The sequence below is a fragment of the Delphinapterus leucas genome, chromosome 10, assembly GCF_059928025.1.
Source record: "Delphinapterus leucas isolate spDelLeu-1000000601 "Yukka" chromosome 10, BTC_Dleu_Yukka2, whole genome shotgun sequence".
NCBI lineage: Eukaryota > Metazoa > Chordata > Mammalia > Artiodactyla > Monodontidae > Delphinapterus > Delphinapterus leucas.
Genome location: NC_143138.1, coordinates 49,106,417 through 49,121,237, shown reverse-complemented (window position 1 = coordinate 49,121,237; position 14,821 = coordinate 49,106,417). Strand labels below are relative to the sequence as shown.

At 37.5% G+C, this 14,821-nt stretch overlaps 1 protein-coding gene across 2 annotated transcripts in view; it reads left to right on the top strand.

Annotated features, from left to right (window-relative positions):
* AZI2 (5-azacytidine induced 2) overlaps positions 1 to 14,821 on the top strand; it is a 36,368-nt gene that overhangs the window by 5,811 nt on the left and 15,736 nt on the right. For both annotated transcript variants that reach the window (XM_089918954.1, XM_022564916.2), the window contains exons 2-4: positions 12,148 to 12,368; positions 13,847 to 13,972; positions 14,458 to 14,557. In XM_089918954.1, coding sequence (XP_089775080.1) covers positions 12,153 to 12,368; positions 13,847 to 13,972; positions 14,458 to 14,557 — 442 coding nt within the window. In that variant the 5' untranslated portion in view covers positions 12,148 to 12,152. The remainder of the gene's footprint in view (positions 1 to 12,147; positions 12,369 to 13,846; positions 13,973 to 14,457; positions 14,558 to 14,821) is intronic.

The following is a 14,821-nucleotide window of genomic DNA, read 5'->3' as shown; positions in this document are numbered from 1 at the left end:
AGGGAGGAGGCCCAAAAGGGTAGAGAAAAATTTTATGTTTAAATTTTTCTTATCTTCTATAAAATATAAATTTTATCTCATCAGTTCCCCCTTTTGATCTTTAATTTTTGATAGCATTAGGTGATCAAATATTTGGTTGCCTTATGCCAGGGTGGTTGCTTATGTGCCCTGGGTCCATCATGTCCTTTGGTGTTGGGTCTTAATAGCTTGTTTTACAGAGTGGTACTAGTGAGATGTCTGTCAAGGACTAATGGTCAATTCCAGTTGTCCAATAGGGCTTATGCCAATTCTACCTTGCAGGTGTGTTGTGCGTGTTCATTAATTTATGGAGAGCTATATGGGATTGACAATAGGAGTAACAGTGTCAGTAGTAAACGTTTAAGCCAAGATCCTCCTAAATCATAACATTTTCCTAGTATTTTTTCTAAACTGGGGAGAGGAGTATTCAGAGTGGAAATTTGACTCTTCATATGTGTTATGAGTTAACAAATATCTCGGCCAAATGGTCATACTATTGGAAAAGTGATAGAAACCCAGCACACTAGCATTAAAGGCAAATTGGCAGTGGCTGTTTCCAAGGCTACCCATAGGTGACCTTTAGCCCAAGGGAAACCAGTTGCACATCTTTCTAACCATCCTGGAGACAGCCAAGGCCATAAACTTGTTCCATGAGTCCATTAGGTCCCATTAGGAGCTACCCAATATCTTTTCATCTAGTGAAAAGGAGTGTTTATGGGCACGTTCAGAACAGGGGTCATTAATTGGCCAGGTAAGAGGGTCCCACTTAGTGATATTGAAGGTAATGGGTAGCTTGCACAATACTAGAGTTTCTTCTAAAATAAAATAAGGGCCATCCAGTTAGAGCCTTGGAGAGGAGAAATCCTCCAAGGAAACCTAGGAGTACTGGACTTAGGTCCACAAACCTATGGTTTGTTTGGATTGATTTTTGAAACTTGCAAATGATTGAGCCCAGGGAAGAAATACATTGGATTCATAAGCAAAAGTGTGAGCAATTGTCAAAGTAATAGTGTGCAGGCCTCGGTCATCTTGTGTCAGCTGTCTACTTCAGATGTCATTGTCTTCTTGTTCTGGTCTGGTAGTGCTGGTCCTAGTCAGTCAAAGTCGGGTGTCAGAGACAAGAGTTACAGTTCATTCAGGAGAGGAAGCCTGATATGGCCCTGTCCCACATGGCTGTACAGGGTCTTTTATCTTATGTCTTTTCCAGTGTGCATAATCTCCTGGTTGCAGGTCATGGTGAATCTGATCTTCATCCAAAAGTAGATTATTGTGATCAGCTTTAGAAACAAACTAGAGTATTGTTTTAATAATTCAATTAAACTTTACAGTAATAAAGCATAACAACAAGGAGCCATCTAAGAAGTGAGTCTTAGGCGGTAAATATAAAAAAAAGCCTCATTTAGCAAAACTAGAATTTAATATCCACTGAAGCATAATCTATTTCTCTAAAATTACCCTTATTTCTACCAAATATAGCCATATTAATTTGTTTGCGAAATAAGTCTGTAATTGACCACATAAATTGGCTGTGTTGGAACTTTTCATAAGGAATCTTAGATTAAACCTTTAAAAGACCTCTCAGGGCCAGATAAATTACACCAAAGGCTTGCCACAGATTCTGCCTGCAATATCTGTAGATCTGGGTGAAGTTCTCTCTTTTTGAGATCCCCAAAATACCTTGAGATTCCTGTACCTATCAAGAGGTGGCCTTCCTTATTTACCTGATAAAGGTGCTGGGAACCTAAGAGTTTCCAATTTCTGGAGGGAATGGTTGGATAGAGAGAAAAGATAAATGTTTCAATTCTACTTACAAAGGTGTAATTTACCAAATTGCTGTAAGTCATAATTAGCTCGAGGGGAAAGGTTTCCTTGTATCCTGAAAGCACAGATTAAAAACCAGTGGTGTTATAGCCAAAAACCAAAGGGAGGTTTTGGGAGTGGTAAAAGGACTGGTGGGCTTTAAATTGTTTGTGGAGCCACACCTCTGGTTCTGTAAAGACTGGATTTGTAATTAAAAAAAAAAAGACACCTGTTTTTTGTTTTTTACGCGGACCTCTCAGTGTTGTGACCTCTCCCATTGTGGAGCACAGGCTCCAGACGCGCAGGCTCAGTGGCCACGGCTCACGGGCCCAGCTGCTCTGCAGCATGTGGGATCTTCCCGGACCGGGGCATGAACCCGTGTCCCCTGCATCAGCAGGCGGACTCTCAACCACTGCGCCACCAGGGAAGCCCAGACACCTGTTTTTAATTACTCAAAGAATTGGATTGCCACAGCAATGATATCAAGACCTACCCATCCACCTATGTTGGAATGTTCTTTCCCTCACTGAGCTTAGAGGAGAATGCCAAAAAAAAATTCCTATCAGGCTCTGAATATCAGCTCTGGTCAGTTTAGTCAAACCAGTGGCCTTGCATCTTGGTAATCCATTTACAGAAACTTTTGAGGATCCTCCCTGGGTTTAAGAAATTCTTTAACTGTGGCCCTCAGTTGGCCTCTGATCTGAACAGGCTTACTTATAGCCTCGGGTGATTCCATTTCTAATGGTAACCACTTAATAGTGTCTTCAGTGTGGAAGGCAATTCAGACAGAGGATTACTAGAATGAGTACTTGAAGGGAGGTTAGAGGAGAGCAGTAGTTATGTCAGTCTTCTTTTTTTTTTTTTGGCCATGCTGCACAGCATGCGGGATCTTAGTTCCCGACCAGGGATCATCAGTCTTTAAAGGATTTTTTTTGTTTATTTTAGGTACTTGTTATAACATTAATATTTCATTAGCTTTCTACAACAAATCTTTCAATGAAGCTGTTTTGGCATTTTGAAGCCTTCTGGGGCTTCTGCATACCAATTAAAATAGATAAAATAATTTAAGATGAGAGCTCTCTAAAACTTCAAATTTACAAGTCTTTCTAATTCAAAGGAACTGAGGAGCTAGCCCTACAAATATTTTCTCATGCTAATCTAATTTTAGAAACGGGAAAAACTCTTACCACTCTTGTTTCCAGTAGACCCTGTAGGCAGTGTTCCAGGAGACTGACTGACAGGGTATAAGAACTTAGCTTCTGCTGGCTTTCTTTAACTGCATGCAAAAATCAGTTTTGGAAAGCCAAAAAAGAGCCCCATCTTGGCTGTTTCAGGGCAGGATATCCTTTAATTCTCAATTAAGTAAGCACTTGCAAGCATACGTAAACCCAGCTGGCATCCCCATAGGTGGCAGTCTGTCTAGGAGCTGTTTGGCCTTTAAGGCACAGTTTCCCATTATGAATTTGGTAGTCTAATTCAGATATGAGATATGCTCTAAACAACTTTCGAAGGATAGAAAGGTGGATGGGATGTGTGCTGCTTCTCTTGCTCCCTGAAGAGTTACTCTTGGATTAGTTCTACTCTTCTACGTGTCTCGGTTTCTCCCTCCCCCAGTAAAGCCTCTGAGAATGCTCAGAGTGAAACTGAGTAGGACACTGTTGGGGCTCCTGGGCACAGAAGCCTTCCTGTACCCTGTTTCTTAACTCCAGCCTCCATGACTCTCCCTGAGTTCCAGAGAGCAGATTCAAACAGTTACTAATCCAGGAAGGGAGGGGATGCAGAGAGGAGGGAGGAGCAGCCAAGAAACAATTGTGCAGCCTTGGGGCAGGGTCCTGGTTCCCCCTCAAGGGATACACATAACAATGTCTTTAAGCTCTTTAAAATGTCAGCATTCTTCATACCAGAGAAAGACCACCTGAGACTACATTAAAGGAACCAGAGAAGCTCATTAAGCAGATTACCTGAGGCCAGATGAAAGGAGGCACACCCTAATCTTATCAGCAACCTCACCCTTGAACCATTGCTATAAACTCATCATATCCTCCCAGGTCAGGACACACAGTTTTTTGGGGCAGGAGCCTGCTTTGTCCCCCTTTGCCTGGCAAAGCAATTAAGCTATTCTCTTCTACTTCACTCAGAACACTGTCTCCGAGATTCGATTTGGCACTGGTGCACAAGAAGCCGAGTTTTCAGCATCAAGAGCACAAGACAATCAGTCTTTCTAGTGTGCACCTCTGGAAGAGCAGTATTTAATGGTTGTAGTGGGTTCCCCTTCCCCTGTAGGACTGCAACATCACGAGTTGATCCTCAGACACTTACACTAGGTTCTCAGTCACTTGAGAATACCTTGTGGCTGGAAGGAGCAGATGTCCCTTGTTCTTCAGACCTGAATTAATTCAGTTTCTCATTTCACTAGCAGAAGTTTTGTTCAGACCATATATTGATTTGTTTTTTAAAATTTAACTCTAACAAAAACCCAGCCACCTATGTTTCCCTGGGCCTCCTGCCCAACCCAGATCCCCTTAGGTCCCCTGCCTGGGAAATGCACCGGTTACCCTTAAGACTCCCAAGTCTTAAGTAAAAACAGCCTGAATAAAGTTTGTAGGATCATCGCTTAAAAGTAATGAGATCTGAATATCAGAACTCATCAGAACATCTGAGCTGGTGGGGCTTAATGAGCCCATGCTGGTACTGAGCACTGGTTCACAGTAGACGCCAGGTGTCCTCTGGTGGTAAGACATGGATGTCAACAAAAAGATTAATCAATAGTCTATCTAAGAAAGAAATGGGAAATATTATTTGAGCCAACCTGGTGATTGTACTGGGAGACAGTCTTTTAGAATGCTCTGAGGGCTGCTCTACCCATTAGAGGTCAAAGCACAGTTACATGTTTTTGAGACAAAGGGTTATACTCTAAATGATGTGTTATTGACAGTTTATACAATCCAGATCTGCCAAGTACAAAAAGTGAGCAGTGGGTCATGGGGTCATCGTGACCCCTTAAAGATTAAGAAGGAAGTTACCTCCTAAGGAGGTCTGGTTAATGCTGATGCACAACACACACTAAAGGGGAGGGAGGAGGTCCAAAGGGGCAGAGAAAACTTTTATGTTTAAATTTTTCTTGTCTTGCCATAAAATACGAAGTTTATCTTATCACCTTCCACGTTCCTTTGGCTGGTCTAAGAATTAAATTGACATGAGGGTAGGTTAACGGGAGAAAATGAAACAAAAGTTTACTAATAAGTATACATGGGAGAGACCCAGGAGAACTGAGTAACTTGCCAAAATGGTCAAAGCCCTCGCCTTAAATATTACCATTCTCAGCTAAAGACAAAAGGGGATGTTAAGGGTGGGGAAGAGTCAGTTATGGGAGGTTCCTAGAATAAGCACAGTAAACAAGGTTGTTACAAGAGTTCTAGACATTTGGTCATCCTCGCTTTCTGGAAGAGAGAGGGAAACACCCTTACAAATGGATATTTCCCTTAAAAATGTGAATGTTTCTTGCAAAACGGTAACTCCTACTTGGTCTTCACAGTTTTTCCCCACCTCTCTTGTTTCTTAGAACATAACCAAAGAGACATATTTTGGGGGGGTGAATTCTCCCCTACTATGCAGAAGCACTAGTACCTGTCATATGGTTAGTGAGCAATAAATAGGAAATATTAAGATGATTACATACAACAGGATAATCATTTTTTTCCTAGAAAAAAGACTAATCTGGTGTCAGAAAATAATTCTATGTTTTCTAGTCTCTCACACCCCAGTATGTATAGTATACCTCAACTGAAGTCCTCTCAATGTTGATTGTAGAAAAGAGTGAAATTTAAGGTCTCCTAAGATGAATTCTGATTAATAATGTTTGAATTTTTTCTTCTTCTTTTTACATCTCTTCCCTAGCCTTCAGCAACTGCTATTCTCTTTTCTACCCACCTCATCTGGCAGATTGTGCCCATCTTTCTCCATTAATATTGTGATATTGTGATTTGTAAGAAAAACATATGTGGTCACTCAGCTGACCAAAATATATTTCTCATATACATTTGGTCTTCATCCATGGTTCCTTGGCTCACAGCTCCCCAAACCCTTGGAATTACCTGAGGGATAAGAGCCATGGGAGCATCTTTTGCCATAATATTTGGTCTCTTGTCCTCAGTTTCTGAAACCTTTTCAGAGCCATCAAGGTGACATAAATGGATATCTTGTTACTTACAACAAGAGACTTTCCACCTTGACTGGATTTATGTTAATGAGGTGACTTTTGGAAAGCACTGCAGGATGAGGGCTGGTTGCCAGGGGAACTCACCAGGTGATTAGAGAATTAGAACTTTCAGTCCCATTGACCAGGGGGATGGAGGGTGGGGGGGTGAGATATGTTGAATCAGTTGCCAGTGATTTAATCAGTCATGCCTATGTAATGAGGCCTCCATAAAAACCCAATGAGGGGAGGGTTTAGAGAGCTTCCAGGTTGGTGAACCAGAACATTTCCACATGCCACTATGCTGGCCCCAAACTCCAGGAGGCCAGAAGCTCCTTTGTTAGCACCTGGCCCTGTGTATCTCTACATGTGGCTGTTGATTCATACCCTTTAATATCCTTCGTAATAAACAGTAATCAAGTAAGTAAATGGGTTTCTTTGGTTCTCTAAGCTGCTCTAGCAAATTAATCAAGTTCAGGAAGGTTGTGGGAACTCTGATTTACAGCCAGTTGATCAGAAGTACAGGTAACAACCTGGACTTGCTGATCGGTATCCTGAATTGGAGGGAATCATTGGAACCTCCATTTTGCAGCTGGTCCCTCAGAAGTACAGGTAGCAACTTGGGCTTGCCTTTGGCTTCTGAAGTAGAGGGGAGTCTTGTGGGACTGAGCCCTTTACGTGTGGAATCCCATGCCATCTCTAGGTAGATAGTGTCAGAATTGAGTTGAATTGTAGGGCACCCAGCTGGTGTCCAGATCACTGCTTGCTGATGGTGTGGAAAATGCCTCCTCCCCGACACTGGAATTGGGTGATCACAACAACTATTAATTGTTCTTCGGAATTTCATTGTTCTCAGCAATTGTCAACATCTTTCACCTCAGTCCTTTATAATTCTCTTAATTTGTACTTCTCTTATGTAAACCTCTGAAAAGAAACAAAATCTAATTGCCAAATATATAAAATGTTTTCATAATTATATATAAATTTGTCTATAGATAAATATATCTCATCCTCCTATATTATTGTGGTTAGATGAAATGATGAATATGAAGTAACTTTCTGTAATAAGAACAAAATCTCCATGCAAAAGTTAGGTGATGACACTGTTGTAAAGCAGTTATACTCCAATAAAGATGTTCAAAAAAACAAAAGTTAGGTGATGTTTACCAACTGATAACATAGAACTAACCATGCTCACAAATGTTTAAGAGTACTAGTTATCATCGGGATTCTGTAAATCACGTAGTATCCACTTAGCTCTGTTTCCACTACAGTAGCGGTCCTTAAGTTGGAATGGGACTTAAAGTCACATGGACTGATTACTGACAGTTCAGTTTGATGATTTTCACCCCAACATTCTGATTTGCATAGATCTGCACTGGAGCCTAGCAGTCAGTAGTTTTGAAGAGAACTCTAAATGATTCTAAGGCAGTTGTCCATTCCTCACTTTGCAAACACTGCTCTAGGTCAGCTCCAGTTTCTTAGAATATTCTTGTAAAAGACCATTTTTTGTGTTGCATGTTCCTGTAGGATACATTTATCATTGACTTTCGTGATAGAGAGAGGCCCATTTAATCTTGTCTTGGGATAATATTTTTGACATTTGTTAAGTTTTAAAAATTAATATTATCAATTCCTGCTAGGCTATTTAAAATACTATCTAATCTTTTGATCATTCTAATCTTTGATAATAATCTGCTCATTGTACTCACTTTTTAAAGATTAAAGTAAACACAAGTTTGTTATTTTAAGATAAGTTATGGTAAATAAGGTTAGATACAGTATAAATTTTCGCGAATGTTAAAGCTAGCTTTGTCTAGTGTAAGTCTAATAATAGCCAATTAGGCTTTTACCATTTATGCAGAAAATCAAATTTTCCGGGCCAGATACTTTGGATACCCATGAAGAGGCATTTCATCACAAAGTATATAAAACTGAATCTTACTTTACTGTGAGTTAGGCTACCGCAGCTCCCTTTACTTCTCTGTAGAAATAAGGTTGAGGAAGGATGCTTGCATAAGCAATAAAGCCAAAGGTTACACATAGCCTATTTTGTTACTTTGCTATCAGTTTTCCTTTCAGTATAGTAATAAATACAGTGGGATATCTGCCTTCTATTATTTGGTACCTTTCTGAGATCTCATTTTCCCTGGCCCTGCAGCTTTTAATCTCCAGAAGTTGGGTGTGTATGGAGTAATATGATAAGCATTAATATTTCTGATACTTATGTGATTTTATATTTATTTTTGCAAGGATAGAAATTAAATTTTTCATTTTCATTTCATAACAAATTTAAATGGTAACTATTAAAACAAAATTTGATGCGTATCTGATGCAAGTGGATTTTCTCTTTGGTGTGCTTGGCTATTTCTCATATACTTTTTAAGACAGATAAGCAATTTTTTAGGACAGTGCATTCCAAGTAATGTTTATAGTATATAGAATAAATATATAGAATAATGATATAAAACTTGAAAAAAGATTTTTTAGGCAAATAATGTTTTCTTGTATTTAGAGAGAGACCATATGCAACTTTGGGTGATTTATAAATAAAATAGGCAACAGATATAAGTATATAAAATAAGCAATCTGACTATGCATTTTATCCTAAAAATGACCAGTTATCATACTTTATAAAATGTGACATCGTTAAATCATTACACTCCCTTCCATATAAGGTACTTAAAAACCTTCCAAAAGGTTCCCACTTTTGTAGTTCTTGATGAATTTAGTGTGTAAAAGATTCATTGGGTGGGCTTCCCTGGTGGTACAGCGTTTGAGAGTCTGCCTGCTGATGCAGGGGACACGGGTTCGTGCCCCAGTCCGGGAAGATCCCACATGCCGCGGAGCGGCTGGGCCCGTGAGCCATGGCCACTGAGCCTACACGTCTGGAGCCTGTGCTCCACAACGGGAGAGTCCACAACAGCGAGAGGCCCCGCGTACCGCAAAAAAAAAAAAAGATTCATTGGGGAGGGAAAAGTACTAATAGTTCAGGCTCTGAAATCCAAGTTTTTGTGCTGATCTTGGTTAAACTTCATAGCCTTTATGGGTCCCAGTTTTTCCGTCTGTGAAATGGGTGTAATAAGATTTTCCTACCTCATAGGGTAATCATGAGAGTTAATGGGGATAACATTTGTAAAACACTTAGCACAATACTACATTTGATTATGAATATATTTTATAGTTGCTGTATAAGTATTCCTCACATTCTTGAATCATGTCCAGGCTTTTCTTAAATTCCACAGAATAGGGACCAAATCCTATAGTCTCTTTATCGTAAAGGACGATCTCCGTTGGTCTCCATTCTGTTTTTCCAATCTCATCTCTTGTCATTCCCCTCCTCATTCTTTTTCCGCATACTCTTTCAGGCCCTTGAACTTGTTACCCCTGCTGGAACTTAGCAAACTGTTAACGTTTAAGTACAGAAAGTACAATAAAAATAACCACGCTCTTCACCTAAGAATGCAGGGTTAAGAGTCATTTGATCTTTTCCTGTACCTTCTTTAAAAACTCCTCCTCCCCACTCCTCAATCCTTTTAGCATTCTGTATTATCTCAAATATATTACTTCCCTTTATGGCATAACAATTATTTTACTGCACAGCCGTCTCCCACATTGGGTTTTCCTTGCTGAGTAAATGTTTGTTTCATGATAAAAATGAATGAGTAGGAAGTCGCACTGCTGACCTAGTTAGAACTTTGCGTAAAGCAAAAGCATATAGGCTTGGATCCTCAAGGTGCACAAACTGTGGGACACCATCTGTTTCAACTCTGTAGAGCAGTTTGTTTTTCAGCTGTCTTTAGGGAAAAAAAGAATGATTCCAGTTGAATAAATCCTGTCCATTTGGTTGGATAGTAAGATATTTTGATTTAAGTCAGATGTCTAAGATAGGCACAATTTTACTTCTCCTTAAGCTAGACTGCATCCTATCACTTAACTAGCCATGTGCTCTTATTCTGCTTGTTCCTCTTTTAAGATATAATGTGTGTGTGAAAGAGTGTTAGATAGAGACACATATGCCTACTTGAGGTTTGCAGTATGGGAATAACCCATACTTTCCTTTTGGAAAGGAAATATGAGGATTTCAACTACTAGCAATGTGATTCGAATGATGTTTACTGTTATTTTGGAACAGAGTTGAATCCAGAGAGGAAAAAGTAAACCCTTCAGAGGAAGAAAACTTTACTCTTTATCCATCATTAGGAGAAAGTGCAGTTTTGTACTGGAAGCAGCAGGAGTTAATTATGGTTATGAGGATCTGCCATTTTGGGGGCATATTGGGGTATTTTTCAACTTTCTTGATAAACTGGCACAGAATCTAACTTAAGGAGTTGTCCTACATGGTTAGAAATTGTTAAATTGGTGTTGGTGAAGAATGACTGAATCATAGGTTTCAACTACTCAGATTTGTAGTAAACACATTTATTTTTGCCTAACTTTCCTATAATCCTAGATGTAAACAAATCACTGGACATGCCAAACTCTGACTTTAGTTGAGAGCAATTGGAAGCTTTCAGTTATAAAATCAGAAAAGCAAATAGACAATGATGGAAGACCAGACCCTGAAAACAACAAACAAAACCTTCCCTTAGTATTCCTGTTGTCTGAAATAAAGCAAAACAAACGTTACAGGTGTGTGTGTGTGTGTGCGCGCGCATATTATATATACATAAACTGAATCACTGTGTTGTATACCTGAAGCTAACAGAACATTGCAAATCAACTATACTTAAGTAAAAAACAAAATTTCTTTAAATAAAATATACATTGGAGAAAAGACAGTCTCTTCAATAACTGGTGCTGGGAAAACTGGACAGTTCATGTAAAAGAATGAAATTAGAACATTCTCTAACAAGATATACAAAAATAAACTCAAAATGGATTAAAGACTTAAATGTAAGACCTGAAACCATAAAGAGAACAGTCGGAACGCTCTTTGACATAATTCATAGCAGTATTTTTTTTTGGATCTATCTCCTAAAACAAAGGAAACAAAAGCAGAAATTCACAAATGGGACCTAAATAAACTTAAAAGCTTTTTCACAGCAAAGGAAATAATCCACAAAATGAAAAGACAACCTACTGAATGGGAGAAAATATTTCCAAATGTTATGACCGATAAGGGGTTAATATCCAAAATATGTAAACACCTCATACAACTCAACATCAAAAAAACAAACAACCTGATTAAAAAATGGACAGAAGACCTGAATAGACATTTTTCCAAATACAGATGGCCAACAGACACAGGAAAAGATGCTCAGCATCATTAATCGTCAGAGAAATGCAAATTCAGACTACAATGAGATATCATCTCACATCTGTCAGAATGGCTATCATCAAGAAGCCATTGGTGCAGCTACTATGGAAAAGAGTATGAAGGTTTCTCAAAAAACTAAAAATAGAGTTACCATATGACCCAGCAAGTTCACTCCTGGGTATATATCCAAAAAAAGTAAAAACACTAATTCAGAAAGATACATGCACCCCAGTGTTCATAGCACTATTTACAATAGTCAAGATGTAGAAGCAACCTAAGTGTCCATTGACAGATGAATGGAGAAAAAAAGATGTGGTATATATGTACAATGGAATGAATACTACTCAGCCATCAAAAAGAATGAAATTTTGCCATTTGCAACAACATGGATGGATTTGGAGGGTATTATGCTTAGTGAAACAAGTCAGACAGAGAAAGACAAATACTGTATGGTATCACTTATGTGTGAAATCTAAAAAATAAACTAGTGAATATAACAGACAGGTATAGAGAACAAACTAGTGGTTACCAGTGAGGAGAGGGAATGGGGGAGGGGCAAGATAGGGGTAGGAGGTTAAGAGGTACAAACTACTATGTATAAAATAAATAATCTACAAGGATATATTGTATAGCACAGGGAATATAGCTAATACTTTATAATAATTATAAATGGAATATAACCTTTAAAATTGTGAATCACTGTGTTGTACACCCGAAACTTACATAGTATTATACATCAACTGTATCTCAATAAAAAAATGAAAAAGAAATAGGAGTTTTAAAACATTCCCCCAATATTCACATTATTCCAAATATACCTTCTTTTTTCTGCTCATTTATTCAGTGAGACATTCTATTTTATGTTTTTAAATAGCTGTCATGGATGCACTGGTAGAAGATGATATCTGCATTCTGAATCATGAAAAAGCCCATAGGAGAGATACAGTGACTCCAGTCTCAATATATTCAGGAGATGAATCTGTTGCTTCACATTTTGCCCTTGTCACTGCATATGAAGACATCAAAAAACGACTTAAGGATTCAGAGAAAGAGAACTCTTTCTTAAAAAAAAGAATAAGAGTTTTGGAAGAAAAGGTAATTTATCTGTTTACCTTCATTATGTTTGTGACTTAATAATTCAAAGCATTTGAAATTTTAAATATTTTTCTGCTCTGTCTTCCATGAGTACCAAATTTCTAAGGATAACTCACTGCTAATCACAAAACCCTGGGCATTCACTTATCATAGTGCTTGGTGAATATTTGCAGAATAGGATTAACAACATGAAGGGATTAAAGTTCAAATATTTTTCTTACCTCTTTTTATCAGATTGCCTTACCTTCATAGCTGTATGTATTTTATTCAGGATTTTTAAATATGTGCAAAAAATTATATACCAACAAAGGAAATGAAGTGTCAAAGGAAGAAGTTCCTGGAACATTGTTCTGATATGTTTAATAATGTTTTCGTCAGTACTAAAATTTTACCACGACTGACATCTTTACCTCAACATTCTCCTTTGTTCTTGAACACACGTAATAAGAATGCATTTAACTGATGAATTAATGTCTTCTGTTTACACCTTTTAATGCAGAAACTGTTATGGAATACATAAGCAAGGTAGCTGATTCAATTATAAATCATCAGATCTACTTAGCTTATTGGGAAATCTTCCTCACTCATCCATTTATTGGGAAATCTTCCTCACGCATCCATTTATTTTTAAAGTTTAACTTAGTTCATTATTCTTCAGATCATAGTTTACGATCCTTAGATCTTCAGTGTAGTGGTACGTTACAGACGACAGCTTGCACAAAGGGGGAAGGAAATGATCTAGTTACAAAAACTTAAGGATAGGGCTTGGTAGAGTTTCACTCATTTGGAGGAAGTAAGAAAAGACTCAGTTGTAAAAATAATCAATTTCTTTGTATTCGTATGAATTTTCTTAATGACTATTAAATAAGATTGTGACATACTGGATAGAGTGACAAAAGGTAACATTTTGGAGCTTGTAGTTAGGTTTATTCTAAAAGTCAATAGAAAAATGTGATTGGGTATAACATTGGAAATATTTCTATACTTTGTGACCAACAATCCTAATAATTTCTCTTCTGGAATAATATAGGAATTGAACTAACACGTCTATTCCTTAAAATGTCAAGTACACACTAACTTGTTACTTTTCTGATGATGGAAATTAAATACTGTGTGCTGGCTTGGAAACACATAAGCACTATGAAAGAATGCTGTACTGTGTTTAGTATGACGAATTAATATTATAAATAGTTACTGCAAAGTATAAGATACTGATTAAGTAAAAGCCTGAAAGAAGAGTTTTAAAAGTATGTGTTCTGTACTTTTTACTTTCTTAATCAGTAAAGCTTAATTGTGTGGAAGTGAAATGTTCACTTAATTGTAGTCCAGGCTTTATTCCCCGCATTAGAGTAATTAAGGTCCAGGCTTTATTCCCTGCATTAGAGTAATTAAGGTAAGTCGTGCAGCCATAGAAGACTGACTTATTTTCTTATGTAGAATATCCTCTTAAGCCTTGTCTTCTAATTTTATACCATTAGCTTATAGGAGCTCGAAAGGATGAAGAAACAAGTTCTGTGGGACGAGAACAAGTAAATAAGGCCTACCATGCATATCGAGAGGTTTGCATTGACAGAGATAATTTGAAGAGCAAATTGGATAAAATGGTAAGTTGGTTTGAAAAGGATGGTATCTGTATGTTGTAAATGAGTTTTCTCCTTCAAGAGGTTAAAATTAGAAATGAGAGATATTTACACTTATTAGATAAAAAATTTGCATGGTCAAGGCAAAAATAGAAAATTTTGATAGGAATATTTGTAAGTTATTTCTATACAAAATAAGTACTCAATATGTAATGATGTTTAGGTCCTTTTTTTTTTTTTTTGATGTTTAGGTCTTAAGTACATCTAACACCACTAACTTCTTTTGAAAAATCATGACTTAGTAGAGTTTATCACTGTGTTTTTTTTAAAAAGCCAGTGAATAATATGTCCTAAGTTAGAAAAAGAGATTAGTGAAAAACTGAGTTCATTTCCCACCTTGCTTTTCAAAGGATAGAATCAGTTTTTTCAACATCTACCTGAAAATTAATATATAATACCAACCTATAGATTTTATTGAATGTAATTTGGCATTTTCTCTACTTAACTAGAATAAAGACAACTCTGAATCTTTGAAAGTATTGAATGAACAGCTACAATCTAAAGAAGTAGAACTCCTCCAGCTGAGGACGGAGGTGGAAACTCAGCAGGGTAGGCCACTTAAACGTGTTATAATTATTCTAACGCAATTAATACATTTTTCCATTCCTGTGTTATATCCATGATCAGTTTGCTATATCTGTATCCTAAGGACTTATTTTTTAATTTTTAGGCTTATATTAATTGCTCTGCTTTTACAAAGTATCAACTTCTAACTTTTCCTTGGATATAAATTGTACTTTTCCTAGAGAAAATTTGATGGTTTTTATTCAGGGCTAGTTTGCAGTGAAGTAGATGAAGAAAGGAGTAGAACCC